The sequence below is a fragment of the Emydura macquarii genome, unplaced genomic scaffold (genome assembly GCF_026122565.2).
Source record: "Emydura macquarii macquarii isolate MOO-44397 ecotype Brisbane River unplaced genomic scaffold, CSIRO-AGI_Emac_v2 contig_1146, whole genome shotgun sequence".
NCBI lineage: Eukaryota > Metazoa > Chordata > Testudines > Chelidae > Emydura > Emydura macquarii.
Window position 1 is genome coordinate 10568672 of NW_027131283.1, and position 23416 is coordinate 10592087.

The 23416-nt window shown below is 40.7% G+C and overlaps 1 protein-coding gene across 2 annotated transcripts in view; it reads right to left on the reverse strand.

Annotated features, from left to right (window-relative positions):
* The window catches only part of HDAC2 (histone deacetylase 2), a 45242-nt gene that overhangs the window by 3531 nt on the left and 18295 nt on the right, over positions 1 to 23416 (reverse strand). For both annotated transcript variants that reach the window (XM_067546621.1, XM_067546620.1), the window contains 7 exons: positions 22392 to 22466; positions 21810 to 21948; positions 14664 to 14805; positions 9750 to 9842; positions 9552 to 9660; positions 7558 to 7698; positions 414 to 522 (listed from right to left, as the gene is read on the reverse strand). In XM_067546621.1, the coding sequence (XP_067402722.1) occupies positions 414 to 522; positions 7558 to 7698; positions 9552 to 9660; positions 9750 to 9842; positions 14664 to 14805; positions 21810 to 21948; positions 22392 to 22466 (808 nt within the window). The remainder of the gene's footprint in view (positions 1 to 413; positions 523 to 7557; positions 7699 to 9551; positions 9661 to 9749; positions 9843 to 14663; positions 14806 to 21809; positions 21949 to 22391; positions 22467 to 23416) is intronic.

The following is a 23416-nucleotide window of genomic DNA, read 5'->3' on the forward strand; positions in this document are numbered from 1 at the left end:
ACATTTTTATACCGTTCATAGCAAATCTTCCCTCTATGTTCGAGCATGAAAGGTCTCATGGTAATGGAAATATGACAGTTCTGTAGCAGAAGTGGAGGGAAATAGGATTTGAAGGCTGTTCTCAGGAGCATCTGTAACCCATATTTTGTGCTGGCACAAATCTTGTCAAAAATGGTCAAAGTGCTTACTTTTTAAAAATCAATATGTTATTGGTAAAGACTACTCACACTAAGAAAGCAAAGCACATTTATTTTCCCTTAAGTCACTAAAGCCACCTTTATTGAATACATTATATAAATAAAAGGAGATAAAGGTGAGGTTTGATTAGGTAGGAAATTCATAACGTATTTCCATCAACATAAGACTACTGATTTTCAGAGTTTCCTTTCACATGGTAGGGAACAACTACTTACTTGATCTTCTCCATATACTCTGGTGTGTTCTGGTTTGTCATATTTGATGGACTAATATGCAGTTTGAAGTCTGGTCCAAAATACTCAAAGTAGTCATTGTATGGCAACTCTATTTAAAAAACAAACAAACAAAAAAAAGATTTTAGTTACCTAAAAAGCTCATTTTTTTAAGACAGTCTTTTATACAACTCATAGGTTATGTAACAGGACCTTAGAAAACATATTGGCAAACTTGAGGTATTGGATGAATATGTAACTAAGTTAGAATGCTTTTAAGTATAGTAGAAAAACTACAGTATAGTGTTTTCCCTTCAATGAAGATGACGGATGAACTAAAGTTTGCTGGGTGGAGAATCCCTGAGACTGAATCTGCATCCCAGTCATAAGAAACACTGATATCTGGGCAATGAAACTCAGAGAATGATTTCAATTCCAATGAATGCAGTATATGAAATCTCAATGGACACAATGAGATTTGATTTCTTTAGCCATAAGAAAAAGAACATGTTGCAATTTTCCAATTTTTGAAGTAATATTTTACAGACAAAATGCCTGACTCCCTTTGTTAGGAGAAAAGAGGTGATTAACTGAGGACAACTTGCCATTAGCCATCTTTGCTATAGCTGAACGAAGTCAAACCTGAAAGGCCTATATCACAGGAGTGCTCTCAGTCAAGCACATACCATAGATTTTTCTGCTCATAAGATCACAACTTGGTTAATATGGGTGTTAACCCACAGCATCAGTAATAGGAAATTGTTTACTATGAAAACTAAAAAGTCTTTAAATGAGTAATTTAATTCGTACTCTTTAGAACTTATTGCCCATGCCCCTCTGTAGAAGCAGGTGAAGTCCTGAATACCAGGAAAGTATGATGCAGTCTATTTGCTATATGCAATGGCCACATTTTCTTGTATAATGTAATGTAAGAGACCTACTTAGGGATGAAGCAGTCTGCTATCTCCCAATGTCCTTGACTGTTTCATGAGGCTCAAATCCTTGGGAACAGACTCTTAGAAAAAACTCTGGGTAAAGAACCCCTCATATCGAATTTACATTCCAGGCATCAGGCTGACAGAGGAGATACTGAAATAAGTTGGTTAACAGATTTAGCCACAAGGCTTGGGAGAAAGGGGAACTGCTCTTTGGGGGTGGGGAGGACCCAGTGTAAACATGTCTACAACAGAGGTCAACTGCTTTACACAACTGCTTCAGGTTAACTTTCAATTGTTACAGAAGTTGGGGGCTTCTGCTGGAGGTAGTTTCAGTCACCCTGAGTGGGTTCAGGTTTGGGATACAGGAGATAATCAGACAGTGCATACCCCATGCTATGGGGTAGGAGTCATTAATGTGGTGGGAAAGGAGCAAAATACAACCTTCCTCCTCTCTCCAGGAATGTAAATCAATGGGATAGGATCAGCAACTGAAGGTATCCAGGTGGCCTCAGGACATTGAGGGTTCCACAGTAGTTAATACAGAGTATGGTTATGCAGGAGGGAGTTCATCTTCTCTGCGCTACTAAAGAAAAGATGTTGAGAGGTGTATATAGACACATTGTCACTGCTGCACAGGGAAGCTCTGATAGAAAGTAAGCTGGGACAGGACAAGCAATACAATGAGAAATCTGAATGACCAAGGGTGTCCACTACTTGGGAAAAATGGAAAACTGCTTTTTTAATCTATGCAGATGTTATTTTGGAGACTTATCTGGAAAAAGCCTAGCGTTATTCAAATATATGGACTTAATCAGAAAGGCATATAATACCTTTGGGGGTATGGTTTGTTTTACCTACGATGAGCAGCTTGGACTGAGGGCTGCAGTGCAGACAGGAATTTGGTTGGACATACCACATCATACACTGTGGCTAGAGGGGATGACACTACAGGAGATTGACAGCAGCCTATGTGAACACCTATTTATTCCTCTGAAAGCCAACAGAGACCTGAGGCTTGTGATAACATTTGCCAGACATTTAACGAGAACAGGTGTTTTCAGAACAGCTGCAAATTTAGATATGCTTGGAAGATGTACTTCAGAGCCCCCGTGGCCTGCCACTGCTACAGCTTTCAGTGAAGGCCCCACTATAGTAAAAGACTAGGGGTAAATCAGGCTCCCCTTACATATCTCCAGGTCCAGGAACAGAGAGTAGAGGTGATGGACCAGGAAAACAGGTAGAGCTGACAGTGGGGTGTTGGAAAAAGCTGTCTCCAGTTAAGCTTGAAGCATTAAGAGTACTGTCCTTTGGGCCAACCCTGGTAGGACAGCCGGGGTGTATTTATGTGAGGGGTTTACAACAGTATTTAAGATTCCATATATAGGTAAGAAGTCATGTAAGGTCCAAACATTTGCAGTCCATAGATGAGCTGAGTCATATTGTACAGAAAAAGACAAAGGAAGTAAGTTCTCACAGAGTTTCAGGGCCATTCAATCATTGATCTGAGAAAGCCTTAGGTTCTTCCCCTGGGCTTCGTTCCCAAGAAGGTACCTAGAGAGTATCACTTGATTCACCACCTGTTATATCCTTCAGGCAGTTCAGTTAATGAAGTGACAGACCCTGAATGATGTTCAGTGTACTATTTTTCTCTATGCTGAGGCTGTGCACATGGTTAGCACTCACGGCCCAGGGTCGCTTTGTTGGCAAACGGACATCAAGTCAGCTTTTCAATTGCTACTAATGCATCTTTCCCTTTGTAACCTTTTGGGTTTTGTTTTGAGAGGAAGTTTTACTTTGTAAGTCGTTCCCTATGGGATGTTCCATCTCGTGCTCGGCCTTTGAAAAATTTCAGCACAGTGTTGGAATGGGTGATGGCTCGGGAGTCTGATTTACAGCAGGTGATATACTCCTTAGATGACTTTTTGTTTGCAGGCAGGGGAAATTCTGAGGAGTGTACTAGCCTGCTGGCCACATTCCAGGCCCTAGCTAGAAAACTGGGGGTACCTCTGGCAGCAATCATCATAGGAATATCAAAAGCCAACCATTTGATGAGAGTTAATAAGGAGATGGAGTATTTAGGAGTGTAGGAACAGCTTGAGTAATTTTAACAGTCTCTCTCTTTGGAGCAGTGGTCCCCAAACTTTTGGGGTCATGTCCCCCCTTACCTGGTCTGCACCTGGCGCTCCAAGAGCCACGGATGGGAGCAGGGCCAAAGCTGTGATTGTGTTCCGTGAGCTGGGGCCGGGAGCTGTAGCCATGGAGGCTGGGGTCTTGGGCTGGCCAGAGGTTGGGCCTGGCGCCTGGGTGCAGGCCGCGGCTGGCCAGAAGCAGGGCCTGCAGCCATAGCCGGGAGCTGAGGCTGGGATTGCAGCTGGAGAGCAGAACTGGACAGAAATGGGGGCAGTGTGGGGCTGGGTGGCACTTCCTCTCCACCCCCACGGGGGCTGGCTCAGGCCCTGCTATATCCCCCAAAAGGTTCCTCCTCACCCCCCTGTGGGGGGTGTCCCCCACAGTTTGGGGACTTCTGCTTTGGAAAGAGGATGGGTGATAGGCAGATTTAAAGGTTCACCTCAGATGCACCAGAAGGAATAGATTGTGAGGTATTTTATCAAGGCAAGTGGTGTGCCCACAAACAGGCCCGTAATTGGACACAAACTGGGATAGTAATGGCTATAACATTCCTTGAATTCTTTCCCATTTCAGTGGCAGGGCTGTTTGGGGAATGGATTTTACAAACTGTCTCCAAAAGTGGAGTGACAACATGGCAGAGATATGTATCAATCGCCAGTCCCCCAGATCACCAAGGGTTATGAGAGTAAGGATTTGTTCTACTGCATTTAAACTTTAACATACATTCTGCAAAACATGTACCTGAGATGGACAATGGTGTAGCAGATTCACCGTCCTAACTTAAGGAACTGGCACCGGAAGCCAACCAGGAACCTGCAGAGATGCTGGTAGCACTCCCCTCCTGTGGTATATGATAGCTCTTATGGCTGTACAAAAATCAGTACTGCCACAAACATTTAGGGCTTTATGGCAGGAGTTTTAGCAGTTTTATGCAATTTCAGAGGAGGGAGGGTCTGTCTATGATATGGCACATTCCAGAGTACCAGATAATTCAGCTCATGGTGTCTTTGGCAACCTGTGGTCTGGGATCCTCTACCATCTCCAGTCACCTCTCGGGTCTTACATTTGCCAGTAGGATTAGGGGTTACATAAATTTTTGTAGTGGAGTCTTATTTCAGAGATTTTTAATGCAGTGATTTCAAGACACAGGACCTAGAAAGGACCCCCCTCATTTCCCCATCACTATTCAAACACTTAGAGATTTGGGGCAAGTTCTCAAAAAAATATGCAAAAGTGCACAGAAAGTGGCTATCTTCAAGGCTGCATTCCTGGTGGCATGCTTTGGTGCTTTTTTTGTTTAGCTTTTAGAGTCAGCAAATTAGAGCCAGGGTCAGTGAGGGATATTTCAGGAAGGTCTTTGAATGGAAGGATTTACTTGGGATGATTGAAAGGTCATCCGAACCTTGTGGATCTCAAAAATAGATCAGGGTGAGCAAGCAGAGTCCATAACACTAAGGGAGGGTAGTGAGGATAGCATTTGCCTAGTAAAACCCTGAGGACTTATATAGCAATGAAACTAGCTGGAGACAGGCTCCTCTTTATTCATGGGGATGGAAGACTCCTCATAACGTACCAATGTATTAGTTTTAAGAAAGGGGCTTACAAAGTTGGGGCTCATGAACTTGGTTCTCACTCATTCTGGACTGGGGCTGTGACAGCTCCAGCTCAGCTGGGATTTAGGATGATTCAGGCAATTGGACAATGGCATTCAGATACCTACAGGACATTTGTGAAACCCAAGGCAGAAAATTGGAGCTATTTTCCAATTATAAATCATGCAAACAGGCCAAGCAAGCAGTGGTGTGATCTGCAGGCACAGTGTTGTACAATGGGAGCACAGGCAGGCTCCTGCATCATCTGGAGTGTCACAGCTGGATCTAGGAGGTGAGTCAATGCTGAGTGGGCATAGAAGGAAAGGCGTGCTCTGGGACCAGCAAATGTCCCTTGTACACTTTGGCAGCCCAGCCAGATATGATTATTGTTCACCTCTGTGAAAACAATTTGCAAAGGTATAAGGGGATTGACTTGATAAACAGGGCCAAGAGGGATTTGGGGCAGATCCAGGATTTTTCCTCCAAGAATGATTATTTGGTCTGATATGCTGCATAATAGGGAGCAGTGAAGCTTTCAAGGGTGGATAAGGCTAGGAGACATGCAAGTAGGAAGGGAGCTAGATTCATACATAATCAAGCCCCCTTGGTTATGTCACATCTGGACATATCTTACTGGGTACCCATCTTATTCAGGGAGGATGGGGTACACTTATTAGATTGGGGGGCAGCTCTCTTTTTGTCCAATATTAAGCAAAGAATTAGTGAATATCTAGGAGCTTACCAAGGGTTGAGGGAGGCAGCCAAACTTAACTAGCACATGTCCAGTTCAGGTACTCATTATGGAAGGGATACGGTTATTGTATAAAAGGGATTGGAAAAGGATGTAAAGTAAACTATCCCTAAGGGAGCTGAGGGAGAGATTGAGAGCTGGTGGAAGCTCCTACATCTGTTACAGCAGGACCCAATCCCCCCATCTTCTCTAGCCCATTAACCTTCTTACAAAGGAGGGCAGCTGGGATCCAGTGACAGGATGGCTGGGACCAGGTTGGTGCTTATGTGGAAATAAATAAGAAAATGATGATGACCTGCACTATACAATTTATTATTGGATACTCCCAGATAGTTTAAGCAAATAAAATTGCGGCTTAATTAAACCACATCCCTTGCCTTCTGTTTTTCTTCCAGCATGCCCAGACAATGAATCTACATCCGTCTGGTATAAGAATCACTGTTGTGTGTGCAATGAGAATCAGCAGAGAATGACACACACAACACTTAAGAATGAACAGCATTGAAATCAAGTGTTTCTGTTTGCACCGAAAGTAGACAGAGGGGCGTGAGTGTGTGGGAAGCTTGAGGGTGGAAAACAAGTCTTTTTAAGGACAAGGTTGAAGGAGCCAGGATGTGTTTTGAGCTTGTTAGCCTCTTTGAGTCCGTAAAGGGGAACTCAGAGCTGACTGTACATGGATCATTCCTTTATCTCTTCTGATATGTGGGTAAGGTTGCATACCTTTTCTGTAATGGCATCAGCTTTTCCACCAAAAAGGAAAGATTCACTATTACAGCATTTAGAAAAGCATTAAACTGCAAAGCAAAATTTGAGGAGAAAAGAACTTGAGAACTAGAAATGCCAAAAAAAGCTAAGAGCAACGTGAAGAAAGAATGCATTGCCTATACTGCCTGAATGGGAACACTTCACATGCCAAGGCAACACAACAACAACAAAATCTCCAAAGACAGAGAACAGTAATCACTCTGTTCTTTCAATTGCTTTGAGTATCAGAGGATGATGCAGAGAAACAGTAGGATGTAACGTGTTTCTTGGAGGCTTCAGAAGATACAGGACAGAATCTGCTCACAGGAATAACTAAGTGAAGAATAATTCTATTGAAGCCAGTGAACAGAGATGAGAGAATCTAGCATAAAGTGTCTAGTAAGCAAAATGTTGGAATTAGCAAAAGCTTCCAAAAACTGAGCAGAAAAAGGCAAATGACCAAGCCAACAAGTAATTTTGAAATTTTACTATTAGCTTTTCCAAATGTGTTCTGAAAGATGTACTGGGCCAGGAGTCAAGAATGTTGAAACTTCTGAGATGTCTATTTTAGGGTTTTATACTGTTGCCCCTCACCATAATATCTGAGTGCCTCCCATTAAAAATCAATAGCAACAGTAAATTCCCTAATGGGGACTTATGTATTCAAAAATTGGATATAATGGAAGAGTTGCAATCAAGAAGTTTATGGTTTAAGGTCAAAGGTGGCCTCATTTAGCAAAAGTGAAAACCATGCCATTTATTTACACCAGTTCCAGACTCCAGGTCTACAAGATTAAAACAAAATTGCACATACCAGAACTACATTAAATTCCTGAGGGATGTTGGATTTTAGGTGATGGAAAATTTATTTGCAACCTATCCATCCTGAATAGGCTGAAGAGTAAATTTGGTTCTGATAATGTGATAGAACTCAACTTCACAATTCTTATGAGAGATTAGACAGAAGAATATATTTCAGGATTAATATTTACCATTTGGAATCTCACAGTCTAAGGCAACAGCAGTCTCATATGTCCAACATCGCGCAACATTACGAATAGTATATCCACCTCCTCCTAGCATCAGCAGTGGCAAGTTAAAGGTCTTTACAACCTCCACACATTTAGCATGACCTACCAAAAAGATTAAAAAGCAAATTAAAAAAGGGATAACTTAATTTCTATTCAAAAAGTCAGATGCACCTAATTAAAATGAAAGAGTGCTAGAATTAAGCTTCAGCACAGCACTTTTAGCTTTCCACTGAATTAGCCAGAGTTGAATGAAAATAGATGTCAGGATTGGTAAATGAGAAATTGACAGTACACATGGGACCATATTTCCATTTGAACATTTTCTGCTACTTTGCATTAACGCCTTTGCAATTTTCTCTTTTCCAAAAAGTTGTCCTTTTTATAACTCACATAGTACGGGTAGGCTGGATCTAGGGCCAGATTCTTGGCTCAGTGCAGAGCAGGAGCCACAAAGGAGCAGGCTGCGGCTACCTAATCCTCCCTGGTTCCATGCTGACCTCAGCTCTGGGCTGCTCTGGAGTATACTAGCTGATTAGATCACCAAGGAGCTATAGGACAGTGAGAGAACATCTGTAATGGGGATTGCGGTTCTTCCCCAACCATCTGGTCTCTAGGGTATCAAAACTCTTGCGATACCAGCGGCTCACTCTGTACTGCAGGAGTGTCCGTGGTAAGTTGTTGGTACCGATGGTGAACAGCATTCTCTAGACGGGAGCTTTGTCGCACCTGGTACCGAAGGTTCTCTCAGTGCCGTTTCTCTAGAGGCAGTACAGTATTTGTGGCAGTACAGTATTTGTCTTCGCCCTTAGGAGGCGGTACCTCCGCTTTAGAGCCTGAGCCCCTTACGTGTTTAGGTGGTGTGGCAGAGCTCATAGTGGAAGCATCCTGATGCTTCTGGGAACCGTACTTCATAGCTGCTGGGACTGAGGTGACCGATCACACTAGGAAACCCCTCTGGCTGGTCAACAGCTCAGTTTAGGGGCTTGGAGCCCTTTTTCTCAGGTCTTTGCAGGGGGGAATCTACTGGTCTTTTCTGTGACTTTACCCCCTTTGAGGTTGAAGGCTCAAGGGATTTATCTGGGGTCAGCACTGGTGTTCCCTTGGGTGCTGAAGGTTCTTCTTCATAAGGAAGAGTTTTAACTTCAGCTCCGGTTCTTGCAAGACCTCGGCTTTAGCTGGTGGTAGAAGGAGCATTTCGGAGGGATATGGGACTCTCCCAAGCACTGGACACAGTGAGTGTGTCTGTCCGTTACAGGAATCGACTCCTTGCAGGATTGGCACCTCTTGAAGCTGGGAGCCAGGCATGCTCTTGGGTGGCTATCACTCTCTAGCAGTAAGGAATGCAGAAGAAAGTACTTCTTTCCCTTTTTTTTTTTTTTTAAATGAAATAACTTAGAGAGTCTTCTAAACGACAGGTGGGGGAGGGGAATCACCCCCGCAGCTAGGGCAGGAAACAAACCAAGGTTTTCTTCCTTTTTTATCATCCCAATGGGGTAAAAGGAAACACTAACTATTAAGGAGAACTAAAGAAACAACAGCTACTACTTATGCTAATGATGCAGCTAAGGAAGGGACAACTGCTCCCTCCAGAGGCCAAAGGTGGTCGAGATGAAACTGAGGGGGTTCGCCCATGCAGTGCTAGCTAGGCTTGAGACTGACCACGAGGGAGGGAGAGAGCATGTGCAGGCTGAATGGACACTGCTACCCAAAATCTCCGATTAGAGGCGCAGTGTTGCAGATATACCTACAGTTGAGCATCCATAGGGACCCTACTCAAAGAACTACTAAATATTCACTTAACTTGCCAACTTCAACACCACTCTCCCTCAAACATATTATTTGATAGTGATTTGGAGAATGAAGGCTCCCTTCTCTTAAATAAAAGTTAGCTATAATGCATGGATTTAATTAACAGGCATTATTGTGAATCTGTGAGCATTTTCTCTATTGTTTACCTTTGACAGTAAGATTAAAGCACCCCAACCTGTCACCAGACAATGAATCTGCTCCACACTGCAATACCACAGCACTGGGTTGGTACATCTCCATCACTTTGGATATGATCTATATAGAAACAATATAAAATAGCAAATCTTGAATTCAGCCTCTCAACAATCAGCTGGCTTTTCAAATAGGATTTCAATAATACTCACTGGCTTGAATATCTGTCCATATGATTCATCATCTATACCATCTCTCATTGGAAAATTGACCGCATAATATTTGCCTTTTCCAGCTCCAATGTCCTATGAAAAAAGTTGACAAATATACCATTAAAGATGACGACAATGCTTACCAAACCATAGTGAATCACGTGCCCTAAAATGGCATGTGCCATTATTGAGGACAAAAAAAAAAAAAAAAAAAGCAGCTCGCTTAATTCCCCAATCTTCTACAAAAGCAAAGGCAACCTTTATGCTCCCCTCATAAAAGTGGAAGAGAAGCTTTAAAATAGGAGAGAAAGTGTTCTTGCAGATAGGAAGGGAGTAATCAGCCACATAGACAGTAAGTCCTCCTCCCCTCTACATTGGCTTATGCATGGAGTAACAATGAGACCCTTAAAAATAATCATTCACATAAATATAAAATAGGTCATAAATCTATTAAATGACGGATGTGTGCAACGAGAAATAGATACTTCCTTTCCCTAAACAAATGCTTCCAATTAAGCTTTCCAAACTAGAAGCGAGTCTACTAATAGGTCTGAAAACCCTAATAAGCAAGAGAATTTTTGTAACTTAATATCGGTCGACTACTGGAGAACATTATACAGCAATCAGTCAGTTATTATTTTAGGTATGTTGACCCAGATCCAAATTTTACTGGGTTAATTGGAAAGCACTGTTGCTGCACACATGGCAAATTTTACAGCGAGCCAATTTGAGTATTTTCCAATTTTTTGTAATGAAGCAGCTTTGTTGGTGGTACAATAGCAATCTGTCACCTGTGGAAACTGCCTCTTTTTTTTTAGAAAGAACAAAAACTAAGAGGTGAACTCTCAGAATACCAAGTGGCAAATGATTCCTAACCTCTCCCTCACTCTCTCCCACCATCAGCATGGATTTCCCCAAACCTATATTACAGTATTAAATTTGGAACGATAATCACGCACATAAGATGCTTACTTAAGTCATAAGAACAAATCATCTTAAAAGAAAGCAGGTTAAAAAGTCTGAAAAAAACCAATAGTTCAATTGTTTATATAAATAGTTATGAGGATACAGACGTCTAGACGATATTGTCCATGGCACCCAAAACACATTTTCATTTTGGTGACTGCCAGACCAACATTTTCAGAGGCCTATGTTGGTACACACTGAAAATACTGAAGGACACACAATTATGGAAGATACAATCTTTTTCAACTGCAACAGTCTAGGTCACAAATATGTGCATTTGCGTATGCAGCACCAGCTAGTTTCTCAGCGGATTTATCAAGGTATGCTGTGACACGAGTGTTTCTGCAGTCATCCTCCAAGTTGAGCAGAATCTCAAGCAGTTGCCAAGGCTTAACCTCAAAGGAGCTGATGTGGCTGAAATAGAAGCCTCAGGAATTCAAAAGAGTTGGAGAGCAGAGCTGCAAGGAGTTTTCTGGATAGAAAGTTTATTCATTGAAACATGCAGTTTTGGGTCAATCCGAGGAGGAGGCAGTGCTATGCCCCCCCTCTGATCCCCAACAGCCAAGTGGTTAGACAATTCACCCAGGATAGAAGAGAGGTTCAAATCCCCACTTTGCCTGATGTGGAACTTGAGTCTCCCACACTGAAGGTATGTGCCCCAACTACTGGTCTATAGGATATTCTGGGATGAGTCTCTCCTGTTAAAGCTGTTCAACTTTGTATAAATAAATTAAATATTCATTGGAATGAGGACTGGAACCCAGGTGTCCACACTCCGAGGTGATTTGCCCTAACCACTGAACTATAATCACACTCTCTCTCTCACTCTGGCCCAATGAATATTAAAGTATTTATATTAAGTGAAACAGCTTCAACAGCAGCGATAGAGACCCATGTCAACATACCCTCCTATATCCCAGTGGTTAAGGCACTCACCTGGGAGGTGGGAGATCTGCATTCAAGCCCCTGCCACACATCATCATCAGGCAGAGAAAGGATTGGAACCTGAGTCTCTCACATCCTGGGTAAGTGACCTACCTACTGGTTATAAAAGGGGGGAAGGGGGCAATAGAACCTCCTTCAGTGGTTTTGTGAATGGCATTTCCAAAATTCTTTGCCTTTAATAAAGAAGTAGTTAAAGATGCCAGAAATCAAAATGAAACATTTCGTGTTGAACAAAAATATTTTAGTCAACCTGAAACATTCCCTCCCACCCCCCAATTTTTTGTTCTGTTGAGTAAACTGAAATTGGGTTTGTTTTGAATGATCCCAATTTTTTTGGTTCAGACATCGAACAACAACAAAAATCAATTATTTGCACAGCTCTATGGAAAGGGCATCTAAAGTAGAAAGATGTTCTGTATGATTGACACAAGCCTTGTTCTATGTTTCAATGGAGACACTACCTCAATTTTGGAAATTAACTAGAATATATCGAGACTCAGGGAATTAAAAGACTGAGCAGAGCCCATTGACAATGACAAAAGAAAAGCTGACTGTTTTGATGCAGTCTATGGGGGTCTAAGAGAAATATATTAGGTGGTGCTATATTAGGCAGCTCCAACACAGAATCCTGACTCCTGTGGGAATGTTTGTTAAAAGGTATCCTTGAGCCTTCCTGCTCTGTTAGACTTAAAAGAGTATGCAAGAGAACAAGTGAAAGCCTGACATTCTTTTCTAATTGGGATCTGATAGCTAGAGGAGAACGCCTAAGGAAACATTTCCATCCAGATACATTACAGTTCATTCCAAAAGACTATTACAAGTAGTGATTATGACAGTGTGGGACAGAAGCCTATTACAGTTGCGGTATCATTTGCAATTCTGAAGGCCCATCATAAAAATATTCTAAGAACAGAGAAGATACTTTTCGGTTTGTTTTATTTTGTTTCAACCATCTAAAGCCTTTAAGACCTTTTGTCTTCAAGGTAGCTAACTGAAGAATCCGGGAAACTTCATGGGAAGTGGCTTCTCAGACAACTGCAAACTACCCAAGCCTTCAGAAGAAGTCTAGCTTTGTTAAACAATAATAGCTTTTTGCCCTTACAATAATCCTGTTTTAGTTGCTTTTTGTTTGAAGCAACAGTACCACCTTGTGGCCAGTAAGATTAAATCACAAAAATATGCACAATGATTTCTATAAAAAGTAATCTATAATGAATTTAACAAAACCAAGCAACTCTAGAACTGTGTAACTGCCTCCAATAGGCAGAATAAAGATGGACATTCAGCAGATTGCTTGCTTAACACTTAACTATTAGTTTCCACAATATGGAATCATCAACTTTTACTCCCATGTTTACTCTGGGACTATTGGTTGTGTTGCATCACATACCAAAATCTCCTAGAACCATCCGTTCTTACCTCCCTCATCACCACCACATTTTGTGTGGTTCTGAAAAAACTTAAGAACTATTTAATGCCCTTTTGAAAGTTACAATCAATTCCTCAAACACAGTTGATGTCACTCACATAGCACACACTGGAGCAGGAATCTGATCCACAGTGAATCTGCATATTAAAGAGTTTACAGCCAATAACATACAACAGTCTTGCTACTGAAGGTATTAGTCACTCATTTCTAAAGTTAAAATGAACAACACCTTTTCAGATTACTCACAATTCTAACAAATGTAGGGGTATGTCTACATTTAAAACACTAAAGTGTAGAAACAACTTCCATCAATGGGAGGGATTCTCTCATCAATGTAGGTAATCCTACCTCCCCGAGAGGTGGTAGCTATGCCAACAGAAGAATTAAATGTTAATGCTTTGCATTTTTACAGTATATAGTTTATATTAGGAACCAGACAGAAATTCTTCCGTCAACCTAGCACTGTCTACCTGGGGACTTTGGCTGGCTTAACTATACTTTTCAGGGGCATGGATTTTTCACACTCCTGACCAACATAGTTAAACAGACCTAATTTTCTAGAGTAGACCAAGTCTAGGAAGAATAGAATTTTTTTTTAAAAAACAAAATTAATATGCAAGGCCAGGAGATCTGATTTCTAATTCCAGCTCTGCAACAGACTCTGTGCCCTCTTGGGCAATACACAACCTCTGCATCTGTGCTCTCTATCTGTATTTATCTTCCTCACTGGAGTTGCTAGGCTTAATACGTTACTATATATGAAGCGTTTTGATATCCTGAGATGGAGAGCACTATAAAAATCCGAAGCATTAACACTTAGGCCACGTCTACACTTACAAGCTTACAGCGACACAGCTGTGCTGCTGTAAAGCCACATTATGCTGACAGGAGAAAGCGCTCAAAATCAGTTCAACGAGCGGCAGTAGTTATGTCAGTGGGAGAGCATCTCCTGCCGACATAGCACTGTGCACATGGAGCACTTATGCCAGCAAAACTTATGTCATTCAGGAGTGTGGGGTTTTTTTTGCACACCCTTGAGTGACAAGTTTTGCTGATATAAGTGCTAATGTAGACATGGTCTTATCAACATGAGAAAAATTCTCCAACACAGTTGGCACTTTTCAGATACACATAGTATTGTACAGTAAATATTCAAATTTTGATTATTTGTGACAGATGAACTTTTTCCACATAAAAGATGTTTACATATCAAAAATGTTATCTGCAAAGAGCACCTGTTTTTCCTACTGTATGTACATGGTTCAAAATGCAGAGGCCATCATCAAATACACTACATCTTTTTCCTAAAGAAGTGCTAAGGTCTAGATAATTTAAGTCAGTTATATTTGAAACTAAACTATTTAAGTAAGTTGCTTGTCCATTTCCATGCGTGTTAAGTTAATTTGCTAAAAAAGTCCTGAAGATTTCCCAGGAAGCTGAGAATTCCATGGAAAATGGCATTTTTTTTCTAAATTTAAATTACCACTAAAAGAAGTCTAAAACTCTAAAATGAACATTTGCAAAAAAAAGTAAAAGCTGGTTTAATCAAGTGGTAAATTCACATTGGAACTTACCCGTAAGTCCCCTGTGCCAGGAAAATATTCACCGTATTTATGGAATGATACTGTCATGACACGATCTGTTGTATAAAATGCTTCTTCAACACCATCACCATGATGGATATCAATGTCAATGTATAACACTCTTTGGTGATATCTGGAAAAATCATACATACACACGTGAAAAAAAGGGTGCAAGAGAAAGTGGTATGATTTGAGTTAAGTCAGTTCTATATAGTGACATTCAGCAGTCAGAAAGTAAATATAGCACAGTAAATGAAATCCTAACTATCTAACCAAAAAGCACGATAGTAACTGAAGCTACCATATCCACTCAGAAAGACAAGACATGTAAAAACAAAGAAATTAATTTACTTCAACACCAAAGCAGTCCACATTTAATCTCATTTGTCAACTAGTAAAAATCTACATTTTTCAAACCCATTCTTTTCCCACACTCTCCCTGCCCCATCACCACTGTTATGATAACTGGGCCTACAAATTTACCCTAATTGTGAGCTCAGTTATGGAGAACAAGTGTCACAATAACTGATAACAAATGTTGATGGGAAAAGGTACAAAAGCAAGCAAGAAAGACTCAATTAGTCCAAACAAAAAAAGCTTATTGATATAACTCAATTACTGGTAAACAAGGAATGGATGGAAACAGACATCATTGAAACAAAATTGGTATCTTGAAAACTAGGCCTAATTGGTGAACAAAATAATGAGAGGACAGGCTATTCCGCCCACCACTCCCTCCCGGGATCCTCAAAAAGAAACTTTGGCAGGGGTAGACTTTGAAGAAGACTACTGCAACACTGACTGACTAAAAAACGAGAGAAGGAGCAAGTTCCATCATCATGGCTGCCACCTGCACCATCTCCTGAGACCCCAGACCTCCTTTGGCCTCATCCTGAGAAATGCCTGATGAAACTGAGCCAGAGACAGGGACCCAGATGACATCGCCACCTCCATCAGCTCCGGCTGAATCTCAAACACTACCTGGGATGGAAGACTCTCTCTTCTGCATGCTGTCCCTCCATGTCCTTTTCCTTCCCCACCTTATTTCTTCTCTTTCTATCCCTCTATTAGAGGTCTAGATTAACTGAGCAAGACTATATGTTGCAACACTGCTGTAAGCTTGTAACCAGAAAAAGGCAGATAAATGCAAAGCCAAAAAAAAAAAAAAAAAAAATCTGATGCTAGGACAAGTGCCAAATCAGGTAAGGAACCGTGAGTGAAGCCAAACAGCAAAAATTAAGATGTTTGTTTAGCAATGCGAGGAGCCTGGGTAACAAAATGGAGCAACTAGACCTACTGGTAGTGAAAGTGAAACCAGATATTATAGGGATAACAGAAACATGGTGGAATAGTAGTCATGACTGATGTACAAGTATTGAAGGGTATGAGCTGTTTAGGAAAGAGATATAAAGACAAAGGTGGTGGAGTAGGATTGTATATCAATGATGAGGGAGACTAAAGAAATTAGAAGTGATGGAATTGATAAAACAGTCTGTCTGGCAAAAATCACATTGGGGAAGAAAGATTCTAGAGCTTCTCCTGGTATAGTGCTTGGGGTGTGCTACAGACCACCAGGACATGGATAGAGACCTCTTTAAGGCTTTTAATGAAGTAAATACTAGTAAGAACTGTGTGATTATGGGAGACTTTAACTTCCAAGCTATAGACTGGAGGACAAGTGCTAGTAGTAATAATAGGGCCCAGATCTTCCTGGATGTGATAGCTGACCGATTCCTTCACCAAATAGTTACTGAACCAACAAGAGGGGATGCCATTTTAGATTTGGTATAGGTGAGTAGTGAAGACCTCATAGAAGAGCTGGTTGTAGGGGACACCTTGGTTTGAGTGACCATGAGCTAATTTGGTTCAAACTAAATGGAAGGATAACCAAACATAGACTTGTGACTAGGGTCTTTGACTTCAAAAGGGTAACTTAAAAAAATAAGGGAATTCATTAGGGAAGTGGACTGGACTGAAGAACTCATAGATCTAAAGGTGGAGGAGGCCTGGAATTACTTCAAGTCAAAGTTGCAGGAACTATCTGAAAACTACATCCCAAGCGGAAAAAATTCATAGGCAAGAGTTGCAGACCAAGCTAGATGAATAAGCACCTCAGACAGGTGAAGAAGAGAAAGCAGAAAGCCTACAAGGAGTGAAAGATGGAGGAGGATCAGCAAGGAAAGCTACCTCTTGGAGGTCAGAACATGTGGAGATAGAGAGAAAGGCCAAAAGCAAAGTAGAGTTGGACTCTGCAAAGACAATTAAAAGAGATAGAAAAAGGTTTTATAGCCATATAAATAGGAAGAAAACAAAGAAAAGTGAGACCGCTAAGTGCTGAGGATGCGGTGGAGGTTAAGAATAATCTAGGCATGGCCGAATATCTAAACAAATATTTTGCCTGTTTTTAATGAGGCTAATAATGAGCTTGGGGATAGTGGGGTAGAGTGGCTAATGGGAATGAAGATATGGAGGTAGAAATTACCACATCCGAAGTAGAAGACAAACTCAAACAGCTTAATAGGACTAAATCAAGGGTGCCGGATAATCTCCATCTAAGAATATTAAAGGAACTAGCACATGAAATTGCAAGCCCATTAGCAAGGATTTTTAATATATCTGTAAAATCGGACTGGAGAATTGCTAACATAGTTCCTATTTTTAAGAACGGGAAAAAAGGTGATCCAGCTAACAACAGGCCTGTTAGTTTGACCTCAGTAGTACGCAAGGTCTTGGAAAAAATTTTGAAAGTAATTAAGGACATCGAGGTTAACGGTAATTGGGATAAAATACAACATGGCTTTACAAAAGGTAAATCATGCGAGACCAACCTGATCTCCTTTTTTGAGACTATAACAGACTTTTTAGACAAAGGGAATGCAGTGGATCTAATTTACCTAGATTTCAGTAAGACATTTGATACGGTTCCACATGGGGAACTACTAGTTAAATTGGAAAAGATGGGGATTAATATGAAAACTGAAAGGTGGATAAGGAACTGGTTAAAGAGGAGACTACAACGGGTTATAGTGAAAGGTGAACTGTCCGGCTGGAGGGAGATTACTAGTGGAGTTCCTCAGGGAGCGGTCTTGGGACCAATCTTATTTAACCTTTTTATTACTGACCTTGGCACAAAAAGTGGGAATGTGCTAATAAAGTTTGTGGATGACACAAAGTTGGGGAGGTATTGCTAATACAGAGAAAGATCGAGATATGATACAGGAAGATCTGGATGATCTTGTAAACTGGAGTAATAGAAACAGAATGAAATGTAATAGGGGAAAGTGCAAGGCATGCATTTAGGGACTAATAAGGATTTCTGCTATAAACTGGGGACGCATCAGTTGGAAGTGTCAGAGGAAGAGAAGGACCTGGGCATAGTGGTTGATCACAGGACGATTATGAGCTGCCAATGTGATGTGGCTGTGAAAAAAAGCTAATGCGGTCCTGGATGCATCAGACTAGTTAATTCCAGCAGAGATAGGGAGGTGTTAGTACCGTTATACAAGGCACTGGTGAGATCTCATCTGGAATACTGTGTGCAGTTCTGATCCCCCATGTTTAAGAAAGATGAACTCAAACTGGAACAGGTGCAGAGAAGGGCTACTTGGATGATCCAAGGAATGGAAAACGTGCCTTAGGAGAGGAGACTCAAAGAGCTTGGCTTGTTTAGCCTAACCAAAAGAAGGTTGAGGGGAGATATGATTGCTCTTATAAATACATCAGAGGGATAAATACCACGGAGGAAGAGGAATTATTTAAGTTCAGCGCCAATGTGGACACAAGAACTAATGGATATAAACTGGCCATCAAAAAGTTTAGACTTGAAATAAGACACAGGTTCCTAACAATCAGAGGAGTGAAGTTCTGGAATAACCTTCCAAAGGGTGCAGTGGGAGCAAAAAACCTAGCTGGCTTCAAAACTGAGTTTAATAAATCTATGGGGGGGATTGTATGATGGGACAGCCTAATTTGGCAATTGACTGATCTTTGACTAGTGGTGATAGATATGCCAGTGGCCTGTGAAGGGATATTATATGCCGTGGGTTCTGAGTTATTACAGAGAATTCTTTCTTGGGTAGCTCACTGGTGAGTCTTGCCCACATGTCCAGGGTTTACCTGATCGCCCTATTTGGGGTTGGGAAGGAATTTTCCCTCAGGGCACATTGGCAAAGGCTCTGGGGTTTTTTTGCCTTCCTCTGTAGCATAGGGCACAGCTCACTTACTGGGGGATTCTCTGTACCTTAAAGTCTTTAAATAATGATTTGAGGACTTGAATGACTGAGTCATAGGTTAGAGGTTTATTACAAGAATGGATGGGTGAGGTTCTGTGGCCTGTGTTGTGCAGGAGGTCAGACTAGATGAGCATATTGGTCCCTTCTGACTTTAGTCTGAGTGTCTAAGTTTTGCCAGGTCTTGGAGTGGCTGAGAAGACTGTGTGCCATGCCTGTGTTTTTCCAGCAGTGAGGTTGTATGTGAAAGTCAACACCAGAGACAGAAGCGGCATTTCCTTCTTTGCTGTTCTTTTCTCTCTCCGTTTGTCTTGTTTTGTCTTCTGTGGAAATGGGATTGGGCTTTAAACAGCAGCAGCGACAGCTCCTGTCCATCTTACATAACTTTCCCCCCTCCAAAAAGGACAGTCGTTAACATATTTAATACCATCTAAGAGACTATTGGACAAGAGTTTTTTCCCTTCTAAAATGTCTCCTGCTAAAAGGAAAGGGAACAAGGAATGTTGCTAAAATGAATGCCTTACTGAATATTTTACATTTCAAATGCTTTAATTTTTTTCCTTCTTTTCTGTATCTTTAATAAAAGGTTAAAATGATATTTAATGGTGTGTTTGCCATGATACTAAGGCAGGCTGAAGTCTCTGTATACCAAACCCTGAACCTTGCTTAACACTGTTTAATGTTGGACAGTGACAGGGTCATGAGAGTCATTAACATCTTTGACTCTTTGGACCCATATATTCCATCTAAATTAATATACTCATCTGACCTTTTCCCTATTTTTTATTCTTGCTGAGATCTGCTCCAGCTCCTCCCTCTCCTTTTCATGGTCACAATCTGCTTTGTTCACTCTGTCACTTTAGACATTTTCTTTCAATCGCCTCAATCACCATGAAAACTTTCTATTGTAAAATCCTTCTAATGGTGCATGTGCTAAAGAAATTTTCCAAGAACAATGTGCCAGTAAATGTAGAGAATTACTTTACTATACAACTCCTAATCTTGTAGATTGTCTCCCTTTCCTCCCAACCACAAATGTGTTACTAAAATACAAAGTGTTTATGCTTCCAAGCTCATTTCACTTATTACATATAAACTACACTAGTGGAAACCTGTTTATTAATAAAGTTTCAAATAATCATATTTCTCAACCCTTTGGGGCACCACCTTTTATCATATTGTTGTGGAACAACAAAATAATCTGAAGTTTGAGAAACCGTGTACTGAAGCTTCCTATGAATATGCACAATGCAGTCTCCTTTTCTTACGGACATAATGAACAAGAGAGTCTTCAATACAAAGGAATAGTTTTGTTTAAAAGTATTCCTTTGTACCAAAGACAATGTAAATACAGTTAACAATATATAAAGCAGGATGGATTTCCTGAAAGTGATAGAGCACTGGTTCTCAAACATTTTAAAATTCAGCCTCCCCCACTCCCGTGGACTTTTGTCTAACAATCGCACCTCTCTTTTCCCCTTCTGAAAGGGGGAGCCCTTTCAGGAAAGAAAACAGGACCCACAGCACAGGAAGCATCCCCCTAACAATTGTCCCCCCCTTCCTCTAGAACTCCCCTTCAGGAAAAAACATGGCCTACAGCGTGGGAAGCAGGGAGCATGGCAGCAGCAACATGAGGAGCAGTGAGCACCGGCAGCAACTACAGCACGGGGAATATGCCCAGCCGTGGTAGGGGACTGCTGCAGGACATGGGCGGTGGCTGTTTCTGGCTCTGGAGAACATGGAGCTGGACTGGCTTTGTCCCCTGCTCCATGCCCTCCCCATGATCCAGGGCGCACCCCCCACTTCAAGAACCACTGTGGTAGAGAGTCTTTTGCTCTTGGAATTCTTTCCTGCTTTGCTCAGTCACATCAGCTGATGATTGGGATCCTTGGTTATTGGTGGGGCGAAGGATTCAGTAGAGTGGAAATTTGGATGACAGATGTTGCTCACTTTGCTGCCTTCTTACATTTTATTAAACACTCTTATTTTGTTCTCTCAGTTAAATTACGGCTTTCTCTTTCCATCTCAACTCGATGTGCCTTGCAGATTGGGGCCCTCTGAATTGAAGAAAGACAATCTGTATCTATAGGTCAACTTTCCTAAGAAATGTTGGTTACATTTTAATTAAAGGGACACAGTCAAATTAAAGAAATTATACTTTCATCAGAAAATTCTGTACTTAGTACTGTTACAAGTAACTTCTAAGGCTACCGATAAAGGTAATTTTCTTTTTTTTTTCCTTTTTAGAGTCTGTTTATTTGTGCATTGACAGCACTTGACAGTCATTTTCACTGTTTTGTTAATGGTCCTGTACTGCTGTACGGTATTCACTGTGTAATTTTCTCCAAGACAGCGCTTACCAGCAACAGCAGCATCAAAGCTAGAACCAAAGAGTCAGCCAGCAGATGTCCGCAGAGAGAAATCAAGAGGTGGGTGGGTGGAGGGGGGAGAGAAGAGTGGGCCTGACTATGTGTAGTGGTATTGCCTTCATGCTCCCACAAAAGAGCCTTACTTTAAAAATACGAGGTTCTGATTCTTTTTTTAAAGAATTGAAGTCTCAGAAAATATGCTCTAGAAGGAATTTGTATTTTTTAAAATATGGTCAACTTCAAACTGAGAAATTCACTTTACAGGAAAGGGTAGGTGTCCCTGTAAACTTAGTACCTCTAAATTAAGCCCTGGCTTAACTTTTAGTTTCCTTGCTTGTATGTAATTTAATATGGATTTCTTGTTGTGATCCTAAATAGGGAGAGATTTTTTATTCATAATGTGCTGGTTCAATGTATGCTGCGAAAATTCAAGCCACTTGATCATTGTGCATTTCATAGACACCTTTAAACATTTTAAGACCTAAGTTCTCTGACATTTTTACATCATAAGTTATGCTTCAATCCCAGGATAAACTTACTTCAGTAACTCAAGGATAGCAAGCACAATATCATTGACGTAACAGAAACCAGATGCCTCTGACTTCTTAGCATGATGGAGTCCTCCAGCCCAATTAACAGCCATGTCAGTCTGTTGTCTGTTTAATTTTACTGCCCCAGCTAAAAAACCATTAAGAAAAAAGTTAAATGTCTTTGAAAGTACTGAAGAAAAATGAATAACATTCCTTGTAACAAGATTACCTCTTTATGTCATTCTCTCAAGTCCATCATTGAAAAAACCCCTTTAAAATACTACCATATTTGGTATTAAACAATCTGTGTGACAGAGTTGATGCTTCACACAAAACTACATACAACACGTATTACTGTGATCAAGTGCTCCAAAGCTTGTGTGTCTCACCAATAGAAGTTGTGCAATAAAAGATATTACCTCACTCACCTTGTCTCCCTAGGACCGACATGACTACTACAAACACCACCACCACCACTGTTTACTACGATTAAAGCATTTTATTGCTTGGTTTTAATTGTTACTGCTATATTAATTTTTTTTAAAAAAATTAAGAAAACCACAAAGCACCAGGTATACATCATATACATACCAACAGAGCCTCCTGTTGACAGCTGGCAGAACTCAAACAGTCCATCAAACACAGGACAATCTTCTCCAACATTAACTGCATAATAAAAAAAGTGGTGTTAGTTTTCAAGTGCGCAGTTCTAATAGGTGCACAGGCATTACAAACATATTCCTCGAAACACTCAAATGTAACCAGTAGTATCGTTATAGTTCAAGTTCAATTGGCATTTTCACTGCACTCCATATTTTCACCAGTTTTAGTGAATAACTGTTCAAAGTTACAGTGTAATGAAACTTGAGATTTTCCATAAAAGAGTCAGATGGGGTAATCTTTTTTACTTCTAGAAGGATCTTTGTCCAAATATATGTATAACTACAACAGTTATGCAATCCCATGTAATACACACTCTTTATAAAGAATCATGAATTACACCTTCAAGTATCTTAGTTTATTTATTGAACCATTTAAAGTGCACTTCTTTAATATCTTTTGTCTAAGCTGCAATTTAACTACACTTTGTAATCCCTTAAGTTGTAAGTTAGCTGATCAAATAATGAGGACTGTACAATTGTGATATGCCTTTTATTTCCCTCAAATTATTCTCAATTTTAGCCAACTTCACTTCAGCTAATAAAGGCCACTTTGACTATTCAACTCCTTCTCTTCACCCAGAAGTTTTTACTTCTCACCCTCATTTCTGTAATGCTTCTTCAAAGGCAAAGGAAGTAGCATTTCTCTATTCATAAAGCTCTTATCTTAGAAGATGTTTGTTTTGACTTTTACAAGCAACTAAGAACTGACAACCAATAGGAGTGAAATTCACCCAAGTACAATGGACCTACACATAGCACTTATCTCTGACTTAAGCCCCCAGAATGGGTTTAGGGCCTTCCATAGGCTCTGTACTGGGGAGAATTTGACCCCATATTAACAACTATATACTTGAAGAGCATTTGGTGTTTAGAGTAGTCTTGAGAGAAAAACCAGACGCTCTTTATAGACTGATATAAAGCAGAAACAGTGCTATGAAGTCACTGTTAACTATT